At 47.4% G+C, this 27,251-nt stretch overlaps 1 protein-coding gene and 1 long non-coding RNA gene across 6 annotated transcripts in view; one reads left to right on the forward strand and one right to left on the reverse strand.

Moving 5' to 3' along the window:
* Positions 1 to 9,990, forward strand: part of LOC141371811 (uncharacterized) — a 59,130-nt gene extending 49,140 nt beyond the window's left edge. Inside the window, exons 3-4 of one of the 2 annotated variants that reach the window (XR_012377052.1) lie at positions 7,692 to 7,941; positions 8,860 to 9,990. This is a non-coding gene — a long non-coding RNA (uncharacterized lncRNA). Of the gene's footprint in view, positions 1 to 7,691 lie in introns of both variants that reach the window. The other variant, XR_012377051.1, reaches the window with a different exon arrangement.
* A 141-nt stretch (positions 9,991 to 10,131) lies between these two features.
* KDM5C (lysine demethylase 5C) overlaps positions 10,132 to 27,251 on the reverse strand; it is a 32,214-nt gene continuing 15,094 nt past the window's right edge. For 2 of the 4 annotated variants that reach the window (XM_073889231.1, XM_025852018.2), the window contains exons 13-26: positions 22,364 to 22,483; positions 22,043 to 22,237; positions 17,748 to 17,929; positions 17,535 to 17,659; positions 17,255 to 17,402; positions 16,570 to 16,675; positions 15,545 to 15,903; positions 14,805 to 14,943; positions 14,167 to 14,346; positions 13,867 to 14,004; positions 13,076 to 13,675; positions 12,726 to 12,795; positions 12,380 to 12,579; positions 11,052 to 12,275 (exon numbers count right to left, since the gene is read on the reverse strand). In XM_073889231.1, coding sequence (XP_073745332.1) covers positions 11,745 to 12,275; positions 12,380 to 12,579; positions 12,726 to 12,795; positions 13,076 to 13,675; positions 13,867 to 14,004; positions 14,167 to 14,346; positions 14,805 to 14,943; positions 15,545 to 15,903; positions 16,570 to 16,675; positions 17,255 to 17,402; positions 17,535 to 17,659; positions 17,748 to 17,929; positions 22,043 to 22,237; positions 22,364 to 22,483 — 3,093 coding nt within the window. In that variant the 3' untranslated portion in view covers positions 11,052 to 11,744. Of the gene's footprint in view, positions 11,022 to 11,051; positions 12,276 to 12,379; positions 12,580 to 12,716; positions 12,796 to 13,075; positions 13,676 to 13,866; positions 14,005 to 14,166; positions 14,347 to 14,804; positions 14,944 to 15,544; positions 15,904 to 16,569; positions 16,676 to 17,254; positions 17,403 to 17,534; positions 17,660 to 17,747; positions 17,930 to 22,042; positions 22,238 to 22,363; positions 22,484 to 27,251 lie in introns of those variants that run through there. The other 2 variants (XM_073889232.1, XM_073889230.1) reach the window with 2 other exon arrangements.

Consider the following 27,251-nt stretch of genomic DNA (forward strand, 5'->3'; position numbering starts at 1 on the left):
ATTATAATTCATTCATCCATTATTTATTTTGTTGCTCAAATTGTCCCAGATTTGGACATTAGGAGATCCTTCAAGTTAGCTTCTTTGTGCTTCTGATGTTTCTTTCATTTTTTTTAAGCCCTTCTTAGTTCTCTAGTCCCAGCCCTGGAATCAAACATGTCTCCTAAGGGGCAAGTAATATGTTTAGATAGATAAATAGATGATAGATAGATGATATAGATATTTTATGTATCAGCAATATGTTTATATATAGCAGCTTCATTTAGATATAATTACCTCTAAAATGTACATAATATATATAACACCTTTACTGAAGTGTAATTCACATATCATACAATTCACCCATTTAAAGTGTACGATCCAGTGTCTTTTAGCATATTCAGAGTTGTTTGATCATCACCACAATGTAAGTATAAAATTTTTCATCACCTCAAAAAGAAAACCTGTACCCATTAGTAGTCATTCCCCATTTCCCTCCAACCTCCCCCAGTGCCTCCCTAGGCAACCACTAATCTCTGTTATGTTTCTATAGATTTGCCTATTCTGGACATTTCATAGAGATGCGATCACACAATACGTATCTTTTGTGTCTGGCTTCTCTCATTTAACAAAATGTCTTCAAGGCTCATCCCTTCATAGAGCATGGGTCAGTACTTCACTCATTTTTATTGCCAAATAATATTCCACTGTATGGATAAACCCCATTTTATTTATCCATTCATCGGTTATGGACATTAGGGTTGTTTCCATTTTTTGGCAATGATGAAAAATGGAAACAATATATTGGAAGATTTATTCGTGAGGCTGTGTATAGATTTACCATCAACCTCAACTACCTCATAGCACTACATGGTATTCAAATGCCTTATTTTTCCTATCTACTCGCCAGGGATGGACACCCAGATTGCTTCTAATTCTTTGCCATTCTACAAGTTTTGCTGTGATCCGCATCCTCCAACATGTCTCCTTCTCCACCTTTGGGAGAATTTCTTTTGAATGTATGTCAAGGAGTGAAATTGCTGGGTCATAGAGTATCTTCTTAATTTGACTAAGCTCTCCAAAAGGGCTGCTCCATCTTCATTCCCATCAGCAGTTCATGAGGATTCCTATAGACACACCCACACCTCAACACTTGGCCTTATTCCGCTTTAAAGGCCTGCTTTCCTTGTCATAGCCTTTGTAGGCCTGTTTGCACCTGAAGGTATCTCCGAAGATTTCCCTTCTGTGAGGGCTACACTGGGGGTCCCAGTACTGTGGGAAGCCTGGACCCCAACCAGGGCTTCTATAATTCTATACTGTGAAGGACTCGCAGATGCCTTCCAACCTCTGATTTCTTGACCTGTTTGAACTAGCTTCCCTGACTCTGATCCTCAGAACCACCTTCTCTTCAAAGTCTCCCTTTGGATCAAGACCATGGTAAAGTGATTATTCATACCTCTCTACCAACTCTGAGAATGCAACTCCTATGCCCTCTACACATCTCCACTCAGCCCTGTATGTGTCCAGAAGCTCTCTTTCCTTCCCCAGAGCTAACCCTTTGTCAGAAAACCCCAGAGACACCACACTGTCTAAAATCCCCTGAAAAGATGCTGTGTGGAGTCCTTTCAAGGGAAGGAAGTACTGGAGAATCTATCAGTGGAACAGGGCATACAGGATGTTTCACTCCTTTCAAGTCCTTGGTCTACCTACCTAGAGCAGATCATGAGGATAAAACATGGGACACCCTCTCCTCAAGGAGGGAGGGGAGTGTGGGAACGATGGAAGAACTTCAGAAGAGCCTGGGGCCTGAGTGTCAGGAAACCACTAGGAAGGAGGCAGTGAGTGCAGCCAAGGGAGGGAGACGGGTAATTAAGACCCTAAGTGGCTTTTGGAAAATGATGGTCTCGGCCCTGGGGGGTACCCCTCCAGGGTCCAGCCCCTCCCTCATAAGCCTCAGCTCCCAGACTCTTTCAGATTAGGCTTTTCTGCTCAAAGGCAGACTCTTGGTGTCTCCCTACCATCTTTCTCTCACACACAGACTCCTGCCTTTATCATGGCTGCCTTCCTCTGCTTTCCTTATTTGAACCACTTCCCTTTCCCCATCCCCTGCCCCAGCATCGCACAAAATTCAGATCTCATCACAGGTTCTCTAGGTGACTTTGCTGGGCCCAGGTCTCCTTCCCCATCTCCATTTACCTTCCTCCCAAGGAAAGAAAAGAGGGACCTTCTGACAGGTGCCCAAGGGGAGGGGAATGGAGCTGGAACATGGAGTGGAGGGAAGTCTCTTCACCTCAAAGGGCTGCATGTCATCCAACACTGCCTCGAAGCTGCCATCTTTCTGGAGGTCACCATCTGCGGGGCTCTCAAGTCAGGGCTCTCTCCACCTGCCTCAATAACCATAGCCTTATAAAGTATTGCCCTGAAGTTTCCCACCTCATGTCCCTCCCACCCTACTTCTGGTGTTCTAGTCATTCCCAGCAAGGCAAGCTGAACCCTGCTGTCTGGTCTCCAGGCCTTAGCTACTGCTCAACCCTCAGGTTGATTCTCCTCTCTCTCCTCATAATCTGGCAAACTTCTGCTCATCTTTCTAAATAGCTCATCACCACCTTCTCTGTGGGATCTTCTCTTACCCCTACTCTCAAGCACAGAAAAATGGAAATATTAGCTACAAAAAATATAAGGTATGGGTCCAACTTCATTCTTTTGCATGTAGGAATCTAGTTGAACCAGCACCATCTAGTGAAGACACTATCTTTGCCCCATTGATTGGATTTGACACTCTTGCACTGAGTAATGTATAGAATTGCTGAATCACGGGCGCCTGGGTGGCTCAGTCGGTTAAGCATCTGCCTTTGGCTCAGGTCATGAGCCCAGGGTCCTGGGATCAAGCCCCACTCTGGGCTCCCTGCTCAACAGGAAGTCTGCTTCTCCCTTTTCCTCTGCCCTGCCCTGCTCATGCTCTCTCTCTCTCTCTCTCTCTCTCTCTCAAATAAATAAAATTTTAAAAATTTATTTAAAAAATAATAAATAAATAAAAAAGAATTGCTGAATCATTATATTGTATGCCTGAAGCTAATATAACACTATGTTAATTACATTTCAATTTAAAAAAAGAGAACTACTCGGCCATTTGACTTTGCTCTTCTTTCTCAAGATTGTTTTGGCTATTCAGGACCCCTTGAATTCCATATGAATTTTAAGATTGGCGTTTCCATGTTTCTGCAAAAGGCTGTTGGAATTTTGATAGAGATCGTGTTGAATCTGCACACTACTTGACATCTTAACAATATACAGTCTTCCAATCCATGAACATAGAATGTCTCCTTTAAGTTCTTCCAGCAATGTTTTCTAATTTTCAATATACAAGTCTTTTTTAAGATTTTATTTATTTATTTATTTGACACAGAGAGAGAGCACACGTAGGCAGAGTGGCAGGCAGAGAGAGAGGGAGAAGCAGACTCTCTGCTGAGCAGGGAGCCTGATGTGGGGCTCGATCCCAGGACTCTGGGATCATGACCTGAGCTGAAGGCCGTCACTTAACCGACTGAGCCACCCAGGTGCCCCTCAATATACAAGTCTTTGGTCTCCTTGGTTACATTTATTTTTAGGTATTTCTTTTAGATGCTATTGTAAATGGAACTGCTTTCTTAATTTCATTTTTGGATTGTTCATTGCTAATGTATAAAAGCACAACTGATTTTTATGTGTTGATCTTGTACCCTGCAGCTTTGCTGAATTTATTAGCCTTTTCTGCATCAATTGAGATGATCATGTAGGTTTTCTCCTTTGTTCTATTATGTAATGTACAACCTTAATCAATTTTCTGATGTTGACCCACTCTTGCATTCCTGGGATAAATCCCACTGATAATAGTGTATAATCTTTTTAATACATTGTTGGGTTGTGCTTGCTAATATTTTGTGGAGGAGTTTTGCATCTATATTCATAAGGGAAATTGGTCTATAATTTTCATTTCTTGTGATGTCTTTATCTGGTTTTAGTAGGGTCAAACTTTTCTTTTTTTCCATTCCCCTACCCACCTCCCCTCTGGTAATCATCAGTTTGTTCTCTATAGTTAAGATTCTGTTTCTTGGTTTGCTTCTTTCTCTCTCTCCCTTTTTTTCCCTTTGCTTGTTTTGTTTCTTAAATTCCACATACCAGTGAAACCATATGGTATTTGTTTTTCTCTGTCTGACTTATTTCACTTAGCATTATACTCCCTGGCTCCATCCACGTTATTGCAAATGGCAAGATTTCATTCTTTTTTATGGCTGAATAACATTCCTGTGTGTGTGTGTGTGTGTGTGTGTGTGTGTGTGTATGTGTGTGTGTTTCTCACTTCTTCTTCATCCATTCATTTATTGGTGGACACCACTTGGGCTGCTTCCATAATTTGGCTATTGTAAATAATGCTGCAATAAACATAGGGGTGCGTGTATCCCTTTGTATTAGTGTTTTTGTATTTTGGGGGTAAATATCCAGTAGTGTGATCACAGGATCATAGGGTAGTTCTACTTTTAACTTTTTGAGGACCCTCCATACTGTTTTCCACAGTGGCTGCGTCAGTTTGCATCCCCACTGACAGTGCAAGAGGGTTCCTTTCTCTTGACATCCTTGCCAACACTTGTTTCTTGTGTTTTTGATTTTAGCCCTTTTAATAGGTATGAGGTAGTATCTCATTGTGGTTTTGATTTGCATTTTCCTGATGGTAAGTGATGATGAGCATCTTTTCATGTGTCTGTTGGCCATCTGTATGTCTTCTTTGGAGAAATGTCTGTTCATGTCTTCTGCCCATTTTTTAATTGGAATATTTGGGGGGCTTGGTGTTGAATTGTGAAAGTTCTTTATATATTTTGGATACTAACCCTTTATCCAATATGTCATTTGCAGATATCTTCTCCCATTCTGTAGGTTGCCTTTCAGTTTTGTCGATTGTTTCCTTTGCTGTGCAGAAGCATTTTGTTTTGATATGGTCTCAATAGTTTATTTTTGCTTTTATTTCTCTTGCCCTAGAAGACATATCTAGAAAAATGTTGCTCCGACTGATGTTACAGAAATTACTCCCTGTGCTCTCTTCTAGGATTTTATGGTTTCTTTTCTCACATTTATGTCTTTAATCCTTTTTTTTGCATTTTTTATTTTATTATGTTATTTAATCCCTTTTGAGTTTATTTTTGTGTATGGTTTAACAAAGTGATTTCATTCTTTTGTATCTAACCGTCTAGTTTTCCCAACACCATTTGTTGAAGAGACTTTTTCCCATTGTATATTCATTCCTCCTTTGTTGCAGATTAACTGACCATATAATTGTGGGTTTATTTCTGGGTTTCCTATCCTATTCCATTGATCTATGTGTCTATTTTTATGCCAGTATCATACTGTTTTAATTACTACTCCTTTGTAATATAACTTGAACTCTGGAATTGTTGATACCTCCACTTTTGGTTTTTCTTTTTCTTTTTCAAGATTGCTTTGCCTATTCAAGGTCTTTTGTGGTTCCATACTAATTTTAAGATTGTTCTAGTTCTGTGAAAAATGCTGTAGGTATTTTGATAGGGATCACATTAAATCTGTATATTGCTTTGGGTAGTGTAGGCATTTTAACAATATTTGTTCTTCCAACCCGTGAGCAAGGGATGTCTTTCCATTTCTTTGCATTGTCTTGAATTTCTTTCATCAGTGTTTTATAGTTTTCAGAGTATTGGTCTTTCACCTCTTTGGTTAAGTTTATTCCTAGATATTTTATTATTTTGGTGCAATTATAAGTGGGATTTTCTTAATTTCACTTTCCGCTGTTTCATTATTAGTGTATATAAATGCAACAGATTTCTGCACATTGATTTTTCATCCCACGACTTTAGTGAATTCATTTATCAGTTCTAGTAGTTTTTTGGTGGAGTCTTTTAGGGTTTTCTCTATATAGTATCATGTCATCTGCAAATAGTGAAAGTTTTACTTCTTCCTTAGGAATTTGGATGCCTTTTATTTTTTTATGTTGTCTAATGGCTGTGGTTAGGATTTCCAGTACTATGTTGAATAAAGGTGGTGAGAGTGGACATCCCTGTCTTGTTCCTGACCTTAGGGGAAGAGCTCTTAGTTTTTCATCATTGAGTATGATGTTGGCTGTGGATTTTTCATATAAAGCCTTTATTATGTTGAGATATGTTCCCTCTAGACCTCCTTTGCCGAGGGTTTTCTTCATGAGTGGCTGTTGTATTTTGTCAAATGCTTTTTCTGCATCTATTGAAATGATCCTATGGTTCTTATCCTTTCTTTTATTAATGTGGTTGTATCATGTTGATCTGTGGATATTGAACCATCCTTGCCTCCTGGGAATAAATCCCATTTGATCGTGGTGTATGATTTTTTAAAATGTATTTTTGGATTCGGTTTGCTACCATTTTTGTTGAGGAGTTTTGCAACTATACTCATGAGAGATATTGGCCTGTGGTCCTCTTTTTTGTGGTGTGTTTATCTGGTTTTGGTAACAGGGTGATACTGGCCTCAGAGAATGAATTTGGAAGTTTTCTTTCCTCTTCTGTTTTTTGGAACAGTTTGAGAAGAATAGGTATTAACTCTTCTTTAAATGTTTGGTAGAATCTGCCTGTGAAGCCCTCTAGCCCTGGACTTTTACTTTTGGGGAGTTTTTTTGATTGGTAAGGTCAAACATTTCAATATGGGTGCCCACTTATCAGGAATCCTGGATGTACTGTGTTAGCTGAAGCAGCTAGGAGCATTTCTAAGATTTGTTCTATTGACTGACTGAAACGTGTACTCAACGGTAGCCTGTGTTAAATGAGGTTAAGATGACAGATATACAATGTAGGGGGAGGAATCTCTAAATGCCAGTGGTGTTGATAGCATAGTGGTGAACGAACACAGCTGCTCTCCAGATGTTTAGGGCAACAAGAATGTTGGAGTTAACTCATCATGTGTAACCCATTTAAACCCACTCTCTGGCCACGTGGACATTCCTTTCACAAGGGCTTTGAGAAATACATCAGGAGGTGTGGCAGAGACAAGCTAGGTGGTCGTTAAGCCTGTTTCCTCTTCCTTTTCAGGACAAATTCGGACTACAGTTTCCAATGTCCCTTGTAGGTGTGTATGACCTAATCGAGGAACTTCCATTTGCCCAGCTGGATTTCAGACTTGCTACAGACCAACAACTCCTTTGTGTCTCCCATGTTCCCCCTTTTTGAACTGGAATGTCTGTGGTAGTTATCCTGTGCCTGTTTCACCACTGTATGGTGGGTGTGTTGGGGACAGATAACTTGTAAGTTTCACAGATCTACAGGTGGAGAAAAATAGTACTTCAGGAGTCATACTTCAGGAATACACACAAGGGGCCATGTTCACATCTGGTCCTAATTTAGATGAGATTCTGGACTTTGAGGTGGTGCCGAAATGGAGCGGGGATTGGGTGAATGTATTCTGCAAGTGGAAGGGATGTAAATCATTGGGGGCCAGAGAATGAGCTATAGTAGTCAGTTGCCAAGATGGCACACCAGTGATCTTCACCTCCTGGTATTCACACTCTTGTGTCATCCCCTTCCCTCGAGCGTGGCCTGAACCTAGTGACTTACTCCTGCTGAGGAGAATATTGCAAAAGTGGTTGGATGTCACTTCAGAGATTGGGTCAAGACTGACTTCCATCTTGCACTCATGCAATTCTCTCTCTCTCGGTCTCATCTCACTTGACTGGTCTGATGAAGTAAGTGGCCATGTTATGAGCTGCCCTATGGAGAAAGACCCACATGACAAGGAAATCAGGGCAACCAACAGGCAGTGAGGAACTGAGGCCCTGGTCCAACCACCCTCAAGGAATTGAATCCTGCCCACACGCACGTGAGTGAGCTTGGAAGCGGATCCTTCCCCAGTCGAGCCTTGAGATGACTGCAGCCTGCAAGACCCCGAAATTGAGAGCCAGCTAAGTTGTGCCCAGATTCCTGACCTACGGGAATTGTGAGATAAATGTCATGGTTTTAAGCCACCAAGTTTTTGGAGTAATCTGTTACTCAACAATAATGAATACAGGCAGGTATGAAGATTACGCACAAGTTCAGCAACACGGACTTCTACCTACCAAGGCCAATCTGGCTGTAGCATTGCTGAGTCCCCACCTGCCAGTGGCAGAGACCAATGAGGAGCCCCCACCCCCATGAAATACTTCCTGGGTGCAGGCTGATTACTTCGGGCCCCTTGTGTCCTGCAGCACAGAGCTGTAGGCTCAGAATTGGTGGGAAACCCAGCTCTGCCGGGCTGACATGCCCAGGCGAGGCCTATTCTTTGAGGGGTCTGCTTCCCGCGTGTCTGACGGGAACTTTGTGAAATGTCTCACATGGAGCTGGCACCCAGGAGGGGGTTCCTAAGGGACTGCTCCCTTCCCTTTGTGAAGAGCACCCCAGGGGGGCGGAGACCGTATCTGCCTCGGAATCCCTCTTCTCCCATCCCCACAATTTCAGGATTTCTGAGCAGCACGCTCAGCGTCTGCTCCTTCAGGCCCCCAGTGACCACGGACCTGGGGGTCCAGACCCCACTCTCCTAGGGTAACACCTTTACCAAGATTTATGTAGTGCGAAGGGCATAGAGTTCGTATGCAGTGGGGTTCCAAACGCTGCTCCTGTCCCCCTCCTTCGGAGCCCTGACTGTGCAGGAGCCTGACTAGAAGCGGGGGCAGAGGACTTGGGCCTGGGCCTTGCGCTCCCTCCGGGAGCTCCCGGAACGGTGGGAGAAGCAGACCCATTAATCCTAGAGTGTTGCAGACGCCACACAAGGGACACTGGAAGCACTAGGAGGAAAGGAGTCAGTTGGGCCCGAGAGAAGGAGCTGGGCTAAGTCCTCAGTACCAGTACAGCCTCTTCCCCTCCTCGCCACCTGCAGACTCAGGAGCCATCCGGAGCGACGCGGTAACTTCTGGGAGGATGCAGCAGCAGTGCAAGTAGGTGTCTCATAGAAAACGACTTCGACCCGAAGATACCCTCTTCTTTCGGGATCCTTTCTCCCCATCCCCCACTCGTCTGCCCCCCCCCCACTCGTCCCCTCCCCACCACGGCCAGTCACTCCTTCCTAGGTGAGTGCCTGGGAAAAGGTGACCTCTGTGCCACCAGAGCGAGCTCTCTGGAAGAGGCCACGTTTAACCTGGGGCTTACAGGCTCGGAGCAGGGGCCTCTCCGGCCGAAGCCCCGGGATGCACGTCCGCTGTGAGGCCTGGGGCAGGGCAGTGCCGAGATGGAAAAGGTGGTCTGCAAACCGCTGAGGGCTGGGCCGTAACCTGGAAGACCCCAGCCTGGGCCCAGCAGTTTGCCAGCCTGGGAGCTGCTGGAGGTCACAGGTACCCTTCTTCCTGTCCTGTTGGGCCGCTTCTGGGGGCAGACTGCCTTGGGTGGGAATGGCAGTGAGTGCTGAGCCTGAGCCCCCTCCTGTCTCTGTAGTGGCTCGCAAGCCCGTCTTCTTCTGAGGTGTCTTCTCCAACCCTCCTTTCATGACCAATTCCAAATAGGCAGGCAGACAAAAGGCCAGCCTTTTCCCCTAGACCGGGGCCTGGGGTTGAACTGGGTGCAGGACAGGGGTGTCCACTGGCTTCTGCCTCCCCTTAACTTCTACAGCCCAGTGCCTCCTGACCACAAGACTGGAGGCAGAGCTGAGCCAGTCCCTCCCACCAATCAAAGCTACCAGAAGAGGGTGGGCCTTCTCACTCATCACTAGGTTCCTATCAACTGGAAATCTTGGGAAGGGGGAGAAATGGAGCAAAATGAACCCATTGAGCGAGCACCCACAATGAGAAAGGGCAGAGTAGTGATAGTCCCCAATCTAGTCCAACACCCTCACTTTCATGACTCTGGAGGCGCCCGGGTGGCTCAGGTCATGATCTCAGGGTCGTGAGATTGAGCCCCAGGTTGGGGTTCCGCACTCAGTGGGGAATATGCTTGAGACTCTCTCCCTCTGCCCCTCCCCCTGCTCACACGCACGCTCACTCTCTAAATAAATGAAATCTTAAAGAAAAAAAAAACCCAAAACAAAACAACTCCGGGACCCAGAAGGGGGGTGGGGAGAAGAAAACTGTCCGATATAAAGGCACCATTCATATTTACATTTAAAAGCGAACTCGGCTTGAAACCATTATGCTAAGCAAAAGAACACAGTCACAAAGGATCACAAATTGTATGATTCCATTTATATAAAATGTCCAAAATAGGCAAATCCATATAGATTAGTGGTAGCCTAGGGTTGAAGGGCCAGGGGGACGGGGTGGGGGAGGTGGGGTTGGGGGGGTGGGGGGCAGGGGCCGGGACAGGGGTGTGATGCCTAAGGAGTGTGGTTTCATTTTGGAATGATGAAAAAACATTCTAAAATCTTTTGCAGTGACGGTTGCACAACTAGAATATACTAAAAGCCACTGAATTGTATACTTTAAGTGGGTAAACTGTATGATGTATATAAATTATATCACAATAAAGCTGTAAAAGTGAACTTGGGCTGCAAATGACCACACATCTGAGCTTTACTCTCCATTCACAGGGCCGAAGAAACCCTTTAGGGTAGAGAAAAGTCAGGGAAGCATCCCTGAACATGGCATATGGGTCGGACAGGAAAGCATTCCAGAAAGAATGAGATTATAAATATAACCTTGATCTTAAGGGCAATAAAGCATCATGGATGGTTTTAAGCAGCAAGAGTGACATCATCAGTTCTGTACTTTAGAAAACATCGCTCTAAATCACTGAATTTTACATTTAAAACAGGTAAACTTTACGATGTATAAATTATATCTCAATAAAGCCAAAACCAAAAATGCCTCTGGGGGGCTTTGAGGAGGACGGACTGGAGGGCATAAAGTGGGAGGGGGCTGAGGCAGAAGTTTAGGCGAGAGGTGTCAGGCCCATCTGCTGGGAGATGGGGAAAACTGGTTTGGGGATGGGGTGGGGGGAGACTCAGGATGTCTTGCCCACAGGTAAGGAGAACCCGGTAGAACTTGTTTTCAGAACCCAGAGCTCCCAGACTTCAGCCCTCCGCTGACAGGTGATGGAGGCACTGTTCTCCCCCTTCAAAGAGAAATGCACTTCAGAAACATATTTCCAAAAAATGTTGCTAAGGGTTTTATTTCTAACAAGAGGAAAATAATAAAATAAAATTAAAATAGGCTTCAGTTGGAACCAAGTTTCTTGTTTTTTGTTTTTTTTTTTTTTTTTTGAACAAATTAATTACACACCAACGATCTTCTTTTATTACAACATGAACCCAGGAGGAGGAAAGGAGACAGGGCAGGACAGGGGGAGAAGGTCAAGGTGGTTTTGAGGACAAGCACCAAAAGCTTTCTTCAGATCATAAGGAGCCTGCTCAGCTCCCCAACCAAATTCATTTAAAATAAAAAACTGTGAGCACAGCTATGTGAAGTTTCCTCCTCCTGGGTGGAACAGTCAGGGGAGGGGGGGGGCGGAGAAAGTAGGGTGGGGGTGGGGGGGATGGGAGGGAGAGGCAGGAAAGGGGAGGGAGGAGAAAGAGTGAGAGGGAGGTGAGGTTAGTGTAGCATGGCCTGGCCAGGACCAGAACTGGGGAGAGAAGGGAGAGGAGTTTTCCCCCAGTTTGCATACGCACTGGCCTTGTCTCTGGAATGGTGCTGGCCCAGCCCCAGCCACCCCCCTGCCCACCTGCCCATCCATCTGTCTATCTGCCTCAGGTGTCTGGGAATGCTGGTTAGAGGCTACCAGGGAGGGGGACTCCAGGGGCCGGCCCCCAGGAGCTGAGGTCTGAACAATACCTTGGAGTCAGAATATAAAAGTCAAGGGACTCGGGAGTGGGCTCGGGGGGGAGGGGGGTGGCCATCCCCCCTTCTTGCCCACCTCCCAAGAAGCAGGCTTGATGGTCAGAGGATCCTTGAGGCCAAGGGGGGGGGGTCTCTGTGGGGGATCTGTGCTAGGCTCAGCCACTGTCACAACTGTTGCTGAGGCGGCTGCTGCGGGCAGGGCACATGCAGCCGAGGAGTCAGAGTAGAGAAAGGGGCCGTGGGGCCTGAAGTGGCCCCTAGCGCCGGCTCCAAGCCATTCTGGTTCTCCTGGGTGCTGGGGCTGCCAGTGGTGGGCAGGGGTTGGGGGGGGGCCCTCACCCCCAGTCTCCTCCTCCAGCTCCTCCTCCTCCTGGGCCTCCTCGGCCTCTGGCCCTGAGCTCCGTACCCTCTTTGGCTCTAGCTCCTCTCGGGCTGGGTCATCGCCCTCCCCACCCCGATCCACCTTCCGCCGTCGCCGCCTCTCCAATGCCCGGCCCCGTGCCCGGCTCCCATGGCGCTCTGCCTTCTCCAGCTGTGTATCAGACAGGCAGAAAGAGGTGTGGGCCAGTGGTCAGGCCTGGGATCCCTGCCTCCTTGGCCTGACCTCCTGGCCCTGTCCGCGATCCCTGTCCTCACCTCCAGAAGTGTGCGGATCCGCTCCATGTCTGGAGGCTGCCCAGCCCGCAGTAGCTGCCAGATGCTGTGGTTCTCATCCAGGGTCACCTCAAGCAGGTCCCCTTCTAACATGAGCTCCTCCAGAGGGGCCCGGGTGGCCTCAGGCAGCTCTAACGCGGGGCCAGTCAACTGTGGCAACAGCGACGACAGCAGCTCCAGGTCTGGTGGGTTGCAGGGACAGGCTGGGTTAGATGCTGCTCTGGGTTGTACCCCTCCACCCCCACCCCCCACCGTGAGCCGAGGAGCACACGGGGCCCTGGGGATATCCCATCAGCAGCCTACCCACACCTGGACCTACCTCTCTTACCTGAGCCCTCCCCCGGGGCTACCTTCTCAGGGCTGGTCACACTGTCTCCGTTCTCCAGCAAGCCCGGGACCTGCCAAGGAGAGCGAGGACGGATGGTGGTGACTGAAGAACCAGGCCCTGTTCCCCACCGACCCCCGACTCGGCACGTTCCACCTCCTGGAGGAGGAGAGCAGACAAAGGCTGCGGCAAGGAGCAGTCGGGGGATCTGGGCGGAATGTAGAATGGGGCAGGGAGGCCGGGCCGAGAGAGAGGTCGGAAGTCAGCAGGGATGGGGCTGGAGCCTAAACAGGGGCGGGGGGGGGGGGGAGGAGACAGGAATGGGAGGGCAAGAGCTGGGGCGGGCAGCTCACCTTGGGCATATCCTTGCCACTGCCTTCTCTGAGAGGGTCAGAGGCAGGGGCTGAAGGGTAGGTAGGGGGTTCCTCAGGCTTGGGCTCAGCCTGCAGCCGCTGGCGAAGCTCAGCCAGCCGTCCCAACAGAGCAGTCACGTCCTCAGAGGCCAAAGCCTGCCTGGCACGGCCTTGCCAGCTGATGGCCCTCTCTGTGAGACACTGCAGGGCCTCGCCCTCAGGCAGCCGCACGGGCAGTCTCTGCAGGGCCACCAGCAGTGCCAGGATGGTCTCCAGGCGCGGGCGCCGTGAGCGCATGCACAGCGGACACAAGAATTTGGTGTCCCACTCCCACCAGGCCAGCAGTGGGGACGCGGTGGGACTAGGCCTCGGGGAGCTGAGGAGGCGGGGTACCGACACACATCGCCCATGGAACCAGTCCTGACACAGGTCACACTGCAGCGCTCCCGCCCCAGCCGGCACCTGCCCACACACACAGACAGAGGGTGCAGAGGAAGCCGTGGCCGACGATGCCAGTGGACTGGGCTTGGCGGAGTTGGCGCGACGCAGCTGCAGGATACCCTCCTTCTCCTTCTGCTCCCCCTCCTTGAAGGCCACGATCTGGCATGCCCAGGACAGCGGGAGAGGGGGTCAGCGGCCCGTCCGTCCCCTCCCTCCTCCGGCCCCATCAACACCCTACTCCCAAACCAGGAGAAGCGAGGCCCAGGGAGCAAGCGGTCCGCCCAGGGCGGCCCCGCTCAGACACTTATCACCGCCAGGCTCTCCGCTCACTGTGGGTCCTCGCTCCTTACCACAGAGCCTGGGTCCCTGAGGTCCTGTGCGGACAGTCCCAGCAGCTCCGTGTCAGATTTGTACAACCCCAGCTCCTTCTCCATCCACCGGCTGCGTTTAGTGCTGTCCGAGCCGGCGTCTGCACACGGGCAGAGCACCTAAAGCAGGCAGACAGGGCGTGGATGAGTAGGCCTCCCCTCCCTCCCACTGCCAGGGCCCCGCAAGCCCCACGGTCTCCTGTGAGCCGCCTCACAACAGCTGGGCTGGAGGCAGGAGAGGCTGGCGGGGGGGGGGGGGGGGGGTCAGGGCCCAGGCCTCACCTCCAGCAGTGTGTAGCAAGAGTTCTTCTTGAGGAAGGTCTTGGAGGCCTTCTCCCTCCAGGAGTGCGCTGTCAGCACCTGTAGCTCTAGCTGTCTCAGCTCCTCCAACCCCACAGGTAGGTCCCGGCCCACAGCCACCAGGCCCTCTAAGTCATCCAAGCAGGGGTAGTGGTCGCCATTCTGGGACAGAGGCAAGAGAGAGCTCAAGTCAACTTGCCAGCATTTACTGAGGTTACTCTGTGCCTGGCCCTGAGCTGGGAAGAGGCACCAGACTTGGAGTCTCTGGGCAGAACCAAACAGGGATCATGCGAAGGCATGCGCCCCCCTACAACCCCCACAGCCGCCGGCTCAGCCCGCAGGTAATCTGGTCAGTGCCCGTGACCATCGGACTCATCATTTTGTTGTGGCCTGCCTCTTCCACCCTCCCTGCCCCTACCCTCCTGACCCTTTCCGCAACCTCTCCACCCTCAGGCTGGCCTTGCGAGCCCTCCTCCCATGGCTCGCTGCCAAGCATATTTTGCCTCCTTTCACTGGGCTGGACTGCTTCTCTAGCCAAGCCAGCCCAACCCGATGTATGCCAGCTCTCCTGGCTGGACTGAAGATCTAGGGTAGAGGTTCAAGGGGGACAGGTTCCTCACCTGAATCTCGTCCACATCAGCGATCCAGGCCCGGGCCTTAGCAAGAGCCTCCTTGAGAGCCTGGATGTTGGGCAGGTGAACAGGGATGTTTTCTGCCTCGTGGATTATGGCCTCGAGCGTGGCTGGTGGATGCTTCTGCCTAAAGGTAAGGGGAAAAAAAAGAGGCCTCAGTCTAGAGTGATCTGCCTGACCGGCAGCCTGGCCTGCCCACCAGATACATCGGCAGCGGCCCCTGGAGAGGCCACTTGGGCCTACTTGCTAGCACTCCGCCTACAGAGGGCTGCCGGTCCTGCTCGCTCCAGACCGCACACACCCACCCAACTTCTGCCGTGGCCTCTGCGCCTCGGCTTGTCTGCCTGTCAGCCTGCTCGCACGGCCGCCACAAGCGGCGGTGCGCCCCTGGCGCCACAGTCTGTCAGGGTGCCCTGCGGGGCTTTGCCTGGCACCTGTCCGTCCGCCCATTAGTGTGTGTGCCCACGTCAGCCAGTGGGGCTAGTCCTCTATCCGTATCTGTCCATCTCTGCTTCCCCGTAAGCCTAGCTCTGTCTCTATGTACACATGTAGTAAAAAAAAAAAAAAAAAAAAAAAGATAAACTAGGGAACAAAAGAAGGAAGAAAGTCAATACACGAGCACTGGAGTCTGGTACCCAAGGCCACCCATGGAAATCACCCCATCAGCTTTCCCACTAAACCTTGAAGGTCGGGGCGGGGGGGCGGGGCGGGGAGAGGGCTGGACCTACCTGGCCTCCAGGCAGAGGTGGGCTTTCTCCTCCCAGCGTTCGGCAATGGTCAGCAGCTCCTGCAGCTCAGCCCGGGCCTTATCGACAGCAGGGCTAGGGGCGACGCTAGCACCCGCGACCAACAGTCCCCGCATGACAGCCAGGGTGCCCCTTCGGGCTGAGGGGGCCAGCGTTCGCTTCACCTCATCCAGCCATCGCGCCTGTTCCACCTGCCGCTGGAGCTGCTGGGCCTCAGGCACCTCCACCCCCAGCTGCTGCCCCCTCTCCAACAGGGACTGCAGTAGCCCTGGACTGGAGGGCAGTGAGGCCAGGGCCTCACGGGCCTCAGCCTGGTAGGCCTCCACCTGTTCCAGAATACCCTACCAGGATACAGAAGAACAACAGACTCCTCAGCTGGGCCCACTTGGAGGTCCCACCACCAAATACCTTTGCCCCACCTACCTTCTTACCTGCCAGTATTTGGGAAGAGAGCCTAACGTGGGCTGCACTCTCCTCCTTTGCCATGCCCTAAGGTTCCTGCCCGCTAGAATACCCTGGGGAATTTGTTAAACACAGATTCCTGGGCCCCACCCTTAGAGTCTTAATAGGGTTTGGTCAGGAGTCTATGCTTTGTTTCAGTCCCCAGAGGATTCTGATGTACAGCACCAGGAGACCCTCTGTCTTAAAAACACTCTGCTACGCTTGGCCTCCTCACAAACCCTACGCTTACACTGGTGTCCACTGCCCTCTTCGTCCCACCTCTCCTCTCCCTTCCTGAACTTGACTCAAGCTTTCCAGGCCCACAGATATCCTTGTTCCTTTCTCCTCATCCACCTCCCACCGGGACACCTTCTCTTGACTCTGCATCCTGTACTTACACCCCTGCCACCCGCCCCTTTGCCTCCCAGCTCCTGTTACTCTGACAGGCGCATCCTGTCTTGCCCAAATATTTTTGACGCTTTTTAAGGAAGCCAAGAGTGGCCTGCTGCTCAGGTCTCCCAATCCCCCTGAACCCTCATCAGCACTCTGAGTGCACTCCTCCTCACCTTGACATCCCCAATCTGGTGCATGGCACAAGGCAGGTTGTTCATCTGGTCCAGAAAGGCCCGGAGCTCAGCCAGGGTCATCTGTAGACCAGCCACCCTGTGGGGGCTATGGAGTTTCACATGTGGGGTTTCAGGTCCAAACGCAGTCCCCTCCCTCCATCTCTGTGCTCAGACCCAACGCCTTTCCTCACACCTGCCCACCCTGATCATGCCTCCTACTCCACAGTGCCCCCAACTGTCCAGATTAGAGGAGGGGGGTTTAATATTTCAGCACATACATATGATGAGAGCAAATAAGAAGAGGGGAATATAGGATATATGGCGGGAGGGGGGAGCTTAGAAATTAAATGATGGTAACAGAAGCTGGACTTTTCAACTCATCCTCTACCATGAATTCTCTGATCAGGCTGATGCTTCTTGTCCCTAAACCTTCCACAACTCCTCCCTGCCCACAAAATCCCTAAGCCTGCCGGAAATCTCCAGGTACTGATAAAAAGAACCATTTCTAGCTTTCTTAGCACTCTTCTCCATTCTAGTTGCCTGATCTCCTTGCCCTCCCAACACCTCTTAGGCCACCCCGCACGGCAGTGCTTGTCATCTGCCCAGTGGCACTCAGAGTCCACTCCTCCTAGGTGCCGGCTCCTCAGCAGGCAGAACCTGAGCCCGCCACCTCCCACTGCCATACCCAGCTTCCTGGCCGCTGACGAGTCCCAGAGCCCGGGACACGCAAGCCTCCGCCTCGCTCAGGCAGTTCTTTAGTCGCTGCAGCAGCTCACTGTTTGGGAACCTCCGCTCACGGGCCTCAGACTCTAGCGCCCTCAGCTCTTCAAGGCCTGGAGAGAGAATGAAAGCGGCAAGGAGTAGGCAGTACTGAGTAAAGGCAGAGGAAGGGGGTGGGGGTGGGGTCCAGAAGAAAAGGGAAGAGAACTTGCCTGTGGAGTCCCTCCGTCCCCCCCATCACTCACTGCGCTTCCGCCCATCCTCCACCTCCAGGGCCACTCGAACTTTGTTGGCCCAGGTGTCAAAGGACTCGGCCCGAACCTTCAGCTTATGCAGCATGGCAGGGAGCTCATCCAAGGTGTATCGATACCTGGAGGAAGACGGCAGGGAAGCACACATCTGGCCCAGCTCTGCAGCCCTCTCCTCAGCCCGCTTTCTTCAGTAGGCCCCCTGCTCACCGCAGGTACTGCCGGCTACTGGAGCACTTGCAGAGGTCATTGATGTGGGAAAGGCAGACAAGGCCGTCTGGGCAGTCATAGCAGGCCAGGGCTGATAGGAAGCACGTGGTCTTGCACTTGATGCACTGGCGCTCATCATCTGGGAGCAGCTCAAAAGCCTCTCGCTCAGCTTCCGTGATGCCCTGGGGGCATTCAACCCACGCGCGTTATATAGAACCAGAACAGGGATACAGACAGGCCCCTATCTCTGCCACAACTGAGCCCCACGTTAGACTCCAATCTGTGCTAAGAGTTCTGGGGAGCAAACCCCACAGAACATACTGCCTCTGTGAAGTTTAAGCTCTCCACACTGGGGAAATCAGATGAACCAGGGCAAGATCAGTGTGGGCTGAGAGGAAAAAAAAAAAAATCAGGTGAGAATCAGAGCAGCAAAAAGGGCCTTTAGGGTGAGAGGAGGTGAGGAAAGCAGTGGGCCAAGGCACCAGAGGTGGCACTGTGTGGGAGTGGCCAAGGGAAAGGCTGAGAACAAGGGGAACAAGGCTGGCTTCGAGTCACTCAGCGCCCACCGTGTTCCAGGCGCCGTGCCGGCAGCCTGGCAGGCAGGACACACTGCAAAGCACATACGGAACTCACAGAAACAAAACTCTGCACTTGTGTCCAGCGTTTAAAGATAAAAAAATTTTTTTTTCAACAATATGGCTTCCAAACCTATGCCAATGACTTCATCTGTTACTCAGATGAAGAAAAAGCATTCTGTTCCAAAAATGGAGAAAAGCCAGTTATGCTGAAGTAACTGAAAGACAGTATGACACTATCCATTATGGCCAATTTTAGGGATTTTTAAAGGGAAATTCTGACTAACAGTTTTTGTTCTATATTGACTGTAACATCTAACCTCTGCATCAGATAGGAGTCTGTTGTACATTACAAATCCCGCTCTGCCACTTATTTAATTAGTTGTGTGGTATGGAGTAAATAATTTACACCTCTCTGGGTTTGTTTCCCCATCTTATAATATGGGAGATAATGGCACCATCTTCATTGTGTTGTCATGAAGATTAAAAAGGTACAGCAACTAAGGACTTAGAAAAGTATCAAAACATTTAGAATAAGTGGAACCACAAAAGACCCCTAACAGCCAAAACAATCTTGACAAGGAAGAACAAAGCTGGAGGCATCACACTTCCTGATTTCAAACTATACTACAAAGCTACAGTAATTAAAACAGTATGGTACTTGCATAAAAAGAGACACACAGAGCAGTGGAACAGAATTAAGCCCAGAAATAAACCCTTGCATATACAGTCAACTAACATTTGATAAGAGAGCCAAAAATACTCAACAGGTAAAAGATAGTCTCTTCAATTAGTGGCACTGAGAAAACTGAGTAACCATGAGCAGAAGAACGAATCTGGGTCCTTATACACGCATGAAAATTAACTTGAAATTGATTAAAGACTTAAACATGACACCTAAAACCACAAAGCTCCCAGAAGAAAACATAGTGATAAAGTTCCTGGACATTGGTTGGCAATGACTTCTTGGATAGGATACCTAAAGCACAAGCAACAAAAGCAAAAATAATAAGTGGGATTACATTTAGCTATAAAGAAAGCATCTGCGCAGCAAAAGAAATCATCAACAAAACGAAAGGAAACCTACAGAATGGGACAAAGTATCTGTACACCATCTATTTGATAAAGGGCTAATATCCAAAACATACAAGGAACTCATCCAACATCAATAGCAAAAAAAAAAAAAAAAAACCCCACTAACAATCTGATCAAAAATAGGCAGAGAACCTGAACAGACATTTTCCAAAGAGATACAAATGGCCAAGAGGTACATGAAAAGATGCTCAACGTGACAATCATCATCATCAGGGAAATGCAAATCAAAATATCACCTTACATCTGTCAGAATGGCTATTACCAAAAAGACAAGAGATAGTAAGTGTTAGCAAGGGATGTGAAGCAAAGGGAACCCTCGTGCACTGTTGGTGGGAATGTAAATTGATTCAGCTACCTGGAAAACAGTATGGAGGTTCCTCAAAAAATTTAAAACAGAACTACCCTATGATCTAGCAATCTCACTTCTGGATATATATCCAAAGGAAATGAAATCAGAATCTCAAAGAGATATCTGCACTCCCATGATCACTGCAGCATTATTCACAATAATAGCCAAGATATAGAAACAATCTAAGAGTCCATCAGTGGATGAACAGATCAAGAAGACATGGTATTTACATACAACAGACTATTATCCAGCCACGAGAAAGAAGGAAATACTGCCAATTATAATAACATGGATGGACCTTGAGGGCATTATACTAAGTCAAGTAAGTCAGACACAGAAAGACAAAATACTATAGAATGTCACTTATACGTGGAATCGAAAAAAGCCAAACTCAATAGAAACAAGAGTAGAATGGTGGTTTGCAAGGGCTGGGGACTGGGGGAAATGGGGAGATGTTGGTCAAGGGCACACACCAGTTAGAAGTTTGGGGAACCCAACAAATACTTACTATTATTAGCTCTAATTTTCAGATTAAGGATACCTATTTCACAGGCCTATCCCATTTTACTAAGGAGGAAACTAAGTCTCAGAGAGAGGGTCTATAACCTGCCCAAAGAATCTGGCTACAGTCTATTTTGACTCTAAAGTCAGAGAATGCTCTAAGTTCAGATGCAGTCCCTAGGTATTTTTGGATCATAGATTCCTCTGAGAACTGGATGCAAGCTAGGAGCCCTCTCCCCATAAAAGTGTGTACACACACACACACACACACACACACACACACACACACACCCCTTTTACAGATTTTTTAAGACTGGGGGGTTCAGAACCTTCTCTGAGGTAAGAGCCAAGTAAAAGTACGTACACACACACACACACACCTTTTACAGATTTTTAAGACTGGGGGGTCCAGAACCTTCTCTGAGGTAAGAGCCAAGTATAAAGAATTCTCAATGTCCGGATGAGAATACCTAGTCTTCCCACCTCACTTTGACTCCTTCTTATAGTCTGGAACAACCCCAGGGTCATCATTTAATAATAGCACTGAAGAGAGAGAAAATGATGCCTGGGAAAGCCCAGGGGCTTACCAACTAACACCACAAACTTCCAACATTACCACAGCTGAAATTCTCCTTATAGCCCATGCTCACGGGCAAGTTATAAATAAGCTTTAACATAAGAAAGTATTACCCTAAATGGGCAGCAAGGGGTCACTCAGGACCAGCATTCCTTTGTAATACTATAGAGGACTCTCACTAAGTCACTTCCTACCTGGGCAAGTGTGGAGCTTTAAGAAGGCAGTTGAACTACATGAGTAGCAGTCCCACTCACCTACAAACACAACTGACCACTCGCTTATGAGAGATTAGAGGACTGCTTTAAAAGAAAAATAAAATAAAGGAGGACCACCTTGTATTTGGTAGTAGCACCCTAGTTTGAGCTACTGAATCATCTGAATGTAATAAAATGGCATTTCCTAAGAAATGTTCCATATTTCAATCATTTTCTTCATGTTATTACCAGTAACAGCAGCTAGTACAATGCAAGTGCAATTAACAGATGCTTTGACATAAATCACCTTCTTCAAGCAATTACAATTCCCTTGCAAGTTCGGTATTTATTCCCATTTTACAGAGTGGGGAAGTGAGACTATCAGAGGTTAAATAACCTGAAAAGGTCACCCAGCTAAATCAGCAGTTGTGGTTTCACATGCCAGCCTGTCCTGTTGGGTTATTTAAATAATGACGAATAGCAGTGACACCAGCACTTGCTACGGGTCAGTTACTTAATAAACATAATCTTTAATCTATTCAACTATCCCAAAAGATAAACATCATAATCCCCATTTCCCAGAGACGGACACTGACAGTGAAGTAAATTAACTTGCTCACAGTTGTTGATAAATGGCAGAGCAGAGAATGGAATGTGATTTTTTTTTTTTAAGATTTTATTTATTTATTTGAGAGAGCGAGCACGTGCGAGCTAGAAACACCACAAGCAGGAGGGAGGGGCAGAGGGAGAGAGACAAGCACACTCTCTGCTGAGCAGGGAGCCCGATGCAGAACTTGATCCCAGGACCCTGAGATCATGACCCGAGCCGAAGGCAGACGCTTGACTGACTGAGCCACCCATGCACACAGGAATGTGATTTCCAATCCAGATGGATCTAGTTCTTTTTACTATACCCCAAGAATAGAAGTTACATCTACTTCTTCCTTCCCCCACTTCTGCCAGGATTGCGTGCCTAATTCAGGGCCCTCTCCCCTCCACCCTACCTTCTCAAGCAGGGCCTTTCGCAGACGCCGTTCCTCCTGCACCATGATGAACATCTCCTTATGCACAGCTGCTGCCAGGTTCAGGTCCAGCTTCTCTGGGCAGGCAGCCATCTTACAGATGAGCTCCTCATGGGAGAAGACGCAGTATCTTCGGAGCCGGCGGTAGTGCTCAATGCACTGGCGCCCAGCCGGCAACTGTGGACAGATTCAAGGCTGAGTGTGGCCAAGGCTGAGTGTGGCCAAGTCTGAAGGCCGTGGTGCCTCAGCTTCCCCACAACCCTCCTGCTTCTCCCTGCCAGCCCACCAACACTCCAGACTCACCCAGTCAGCAGTGCAAAAGTTGACAGCCTCTGCAAAGTTGTAGCCTTGGTTGAAGCCACTGTGGTAAGCGCGAGGGAAGGTAATGACGAATTCTCCTGCACACTGGTTTGTGCGGACAACCTGAAGAAGAAAAAGGCCAAGGTCACTGAGACAGGTTTTCCAGAGTCGGGAGAAACTTGATTTAAGAGCAGGATCCTTAAGGAGACAAAAGAGAGCCTGAAGGAACAGCATGACGAAAGACTCTCAGATCCTCCAATTCTAGAATTCTACACTGAAAACCATTTTGAAGGCATGGCTCTAGTCTTCTAGATTCTAGTGTTGCTTTTGAAAAGTCTTAAGTCATTCTGGTTTCTAATGCTTTGAATTAAACCTGTTTTCTCTCAGGAAGCTTGTAGGATTTTTCTGATCCCAGTGTTTGATTGACAGAAAAATTCACGAGATAAACCCTCGTGTGCACCTATTTTCATTCATGTACTAGGTAGGCCCTTTGATTCTGAAAACTCAGCCTTTTGGTTCAGAGAAATTTTCTTGAATGATTTCATTAATGATTTGATTCTTTGTTTTCATCTATTCTCTTTTCAGAACTCATTACTTGAATACAGAACCTCCTGAATAAAATTTCTTTCAACTTTACCATTTCCCATCTTCATTTTTTATTCTATTTTCTGAGAGAGTTCCTTAACTATTTATCTTCTAAACTTTTTTCTTCCCCTTTTACTATCACAGTTTTAAATTTCCAAGAACTCTTTTTTGTTTTCAGGGTGTTTTCAAATAGTATCCTGTTCTTATTTCAGTTTGTGCTATATGCTCATCTCTGAAAATCTTCATGAGGTTTCTTTCCCTTTTTTTTTTTTTAAAGATTTTATTTATTTGACAGAGAGAGAGGGAGACATAGCGAGAGAGGAAACACAGAGAGAGTGGAAGAGGGAGAAACAGGTTTCCCACTGAGCAGGGAGCCTGATGTGGGGCTCGATCCCAGGACCCGGGGATCATGACCTGAGCCGAAGGCAGAACACTTAACGACTGAGCCACCCAGGCGCCCCAGGTTTCTTTCCCTTTTTGAAGTTTACTTCTCTGCCTGCCTAACCTGTTTATCCAAGTTGTTTTGTTTGGTTGGTTCTATTTTCTAGAGTTTCCTCAACTGTCTGTTAATCTGTGACTGTCAACTTTAAGAGTAAGAAATGGAAAAGCTGAATGGAAGTTCTGAGTATATAGGCGAAGTTTGTCAACTGTGAGCTTCACTGCAGGGTGATCTGGAAGTGCCATTCAGTTTGGGAAATTCTAGGTCTTTCTTTTCGGGCCACTCAGATTCTCCAGAGAAAACTCTCCCATTTTTTTGCCTGAAGGAAAAAGATCTGTCTGCCAGTGTTCTAAGAGCCAAGAGGAAAAAGACAGTTGGGAACCTCAGCATCCATTATGTACACAATGATGAATCCTACTATTTTCACTATACCTCCACCCTCAACTGTATCTAGAAGACCTCAGTCCAGAGATCTTTTATTTTTACCTCTTCAGAAGTAAAGTCTTTTGCTTTAGTGAGGGAGGGTCACATTTCCAGCTGCCCAGTGTGGAAGGGGACCTCACAGCTTCCTATATAGACACAAACCAATCCCTATTTTCACCTCACTCATCTTTCTTCCCAGAATGCCTGGTGTCACTGACTACTGAACCTTTGGGGGAATTCTGAGGTATAAATCAGATTGGTTGGTTCTCAGATGTCTCAATACTGGCCTAAGATTCAGTTTTCTCATCCATTTTCTGGTTTCAAGAAACCAGATATCACTGTATCCTCTCTTGTTTTCTCCATTTTAGTAATTTTTAAAAAACCTTAAAAAAAAAAAACCCTTTGTGCCATTTGAGTGGTTTCAGTAAGGAATGGAAGCAGCCATGTGTTATGTTTAATTTGCCATCTATAGAAGAAGTCTCACAAAGGTTTTTAGGATGAACATTCAATGCTGATGAACACAGAGTGAAATAGGTGCAGTGCTGATAATAGGACCAGTAACTTCTACTCTCTGGAAAACCAAATTGCTAATATAGATCAAGAACCTAAAATGTTTATATCCTTCAACCCAACAATTCTATTCTGTAAGGATTCTAGATTACTATGGAGAGAATTAACGTCCTCACAATATTGAATCTGCCCATTCATGAATACATCTCCAAATTTATTCAGGTCATATATCAGCTCCCACCTCCAATACATTTTCTTCTTCTCAAATCTATCCCTACTTAGGGGCAACCTCAGTATTTCTTGCCTGGATTACTGCCCTGGTCCCCATTACCAAGCACTAGAATGATCTTCCAAAAAACGCAAATCTGACTGGCAAAGCCATGGCTGAGAACCCCTTACTTGAAACCCCATGTCCACATGATGAAGCCACGGCTCCAACAGGCAAACTCTTATCTTCCTTCAAGGATCACCACTTCTACAAATGCTTTCCTGAGGCCCCCCCCACCCCAATGACCCAGTCTGCTGTCCTTTTGAAGCATCTCTTAACATTTACTCACCTCTATTCTCCACTCAACTGCACATACCCAAAGGCAGGGACCAGTTTATTTGTCTTCAAGGTGTTGGCCAAAGAGGCCTGTACACAGAGGGAGTTCTAGCCAATACTTGCTGAATGATCTAGACCCAGCCTTAATTTTATAGATGTGAAAACTGAGTTCCAGAGAAGCGTCAAGTAGCAGGGCCAGAAACAGAACTTAAGGCTCCTGACTCTTCATCTCAACCTGCACCCTCACTTTGGCCATGTCCCTTTACCATTTCCTATGTAGTTATCTAAAAAGGCTCTCCTCACATTCTGCAGTCATTAAAAATGACCCAAATGTTCATCGAGTGGTGAATGGATAAACAAAATGTGGTACTTCCATAAAATGTAGTATTCCACCATAAATTTAGGAACGAAGTTCTGACACATGCTACAACATGGATGAACCTCGAAAACATTATGCAAACTGAAAGAAGCCAGATGCAAAAGACCACATATTATCCCATGTATGTGAACTGTCTAGAAAAGGGAAATCTCTAGAGACAGAAGGCAGATGACTGGTTGCCTGGGACTCGGGGTTGGAATGGAGACTGACTACAAAAGGGCATGAAGGATCTTTTTGGGGTGACAAATGTTCTAAAAACTGGATTGTGGTGATGGTAGCACAACTCTGTAAATTCATCGAACTCTTGTGTACTCAAAATGCGTGAATTTTATGGTACATAAATTATACTGCAATAAAGTTGCGGGGTTTGTTTGTTTGTTTTAAAAGACGGTTATAAGCAATTCATAGTAAGGAAGCAAAAATCATTCTAGACCAGCACTGTCCAAAAGAAATATAATGCCAGCCACATATATACTTTTAAATTCTCTAGTAGCCACATTAAAAAAGTAAAAACAGGTGAAACTATCTTCAATGTATTTTATTTAATATATCCACAATATCACCGTTTCAATGTGTATGTGGCATACTAAAGTAGTATTAGTGAGGTATTTTCATACTAAGTCTTGATATCCAACATGTGTTTTATACTTTCAGAACATTTCAGATGAGATTAGCCATGTTTCAGATGCTCAGCAGCCACATGTAGCTAGTGGCTACCAAACTGGACAGTGCCATTCTAGACCATTTAAACTTAAAAAGAGATTATAAAATCCATACATTGATTATTATGTCAAAATTTATGTAGAAAAGTAACAGAAACGGGATGCCTGGGTGGCTCAGTCGGTTAAGCGTCTGCCTTCAGCTCAGGTCATGATCCCAGGGTCCTGGGATCGAGTCCCACATCGGGCTCCTTGCTGAGCAAGGAGCCTGCTTCTCCCTCTGCCTGCCTTTGTCTCTCTCTCTCTCTGATAAATAAATAAAATCTTTAAAAAAAAAAAAAAGAAAAATAACAGAAACATAACAAAGTGTGGAGGAAATAGAGGTGACCACTCTAAATTTCCATTTTCTGGAAAGGGGGCAGGTTTCTTTTATAATGAAGATAATACTTACACTATATAGCTATAAAAAGAAATGCCTGCCTTCCACCAAAGGGGAAGGGCGGAGGGGGTGGGCTAAAGATAGCTCCTTGGGGAGCTTCAGCTGGTGCAACTGCAGCCTGCCAGCATGAGAATACGAAAACCAGATGCCTTGGATTGAGGGGATACTGCCAAGTCCAGAAAGCCTGGAGATGCTGGGAACCACCTATAGGAGGGGCAGGGCCGGGGGGGGGGGGCAGAGGGGGAAGCAGCAGCTGGCCAGAGAAGCTGGTGAGCCATGAGCAGGACAAATGCTGTGGAGCTGGAAGCAAAGAGCACATGTTTAAAAATCTGTATTAAAGTTTTCTTAAAAAGAGGTAAGAGTTAAACAACTACATATCTTATCTGTCTAAATCCTTAAGGATCCTCTTCCACTCTTAGAAATTTTTCTTGACACTGCAGGCAAGGACTAATGCTGTGCTGTGGGTCAGGAAGAAAGGAGTATGAGGAAAAGTCAGACCCAATGCCTACTTAGGAAGAGAAGTGGAAGGGCCCTCGATCACCTCTACCTCTCCAGTCCAATAGTTCTTAAAAGGAGTGAGGCAGTGAGAGAAAAGGATACCCCCACCACCACCCTGAGTGGAGAAAGGCTGCCTGAACTGTTGTGGGATACACTTCCTCTAATTCCCTAGATCCTTCAATGCTTAGTTAAGTATCACTAAAGTATGTAATAAAAAATATTACAGGGTATGTAGTGTATCAAAACAAGCTGAAGGCAAGAAGAAATGTGGGTGAGAACCACTGGCCTAATCCAAAGCCCTACTGTACAGATGAGTGGGGATCTCAAGGAGACGTTACTTCAATATGCAGTGACTGCCTACCACGTCCTATGCATTAGAATAAGTGGCAGGGCAGCCAAGGTCGTGGTAGTGGGC

This window comes from Callorhinus ursinus, unplaced genomic scaffold, assembly GCF_003265705.2.
Source record: "Callorhinus ursinus isolate GAN/ISIS: 27379988/994484 unplaced genomic scaffold, GSC_fseal_2.0 scaffold103, whole genome shotgun sequence".
In the NCBI taxonomy this organism is placed as follows: Eukaryota; Metazoa; Chordata; class Mammalia; order Carnivora; family Otariidae; genus Callorhinus; species Callorhinus ursinus.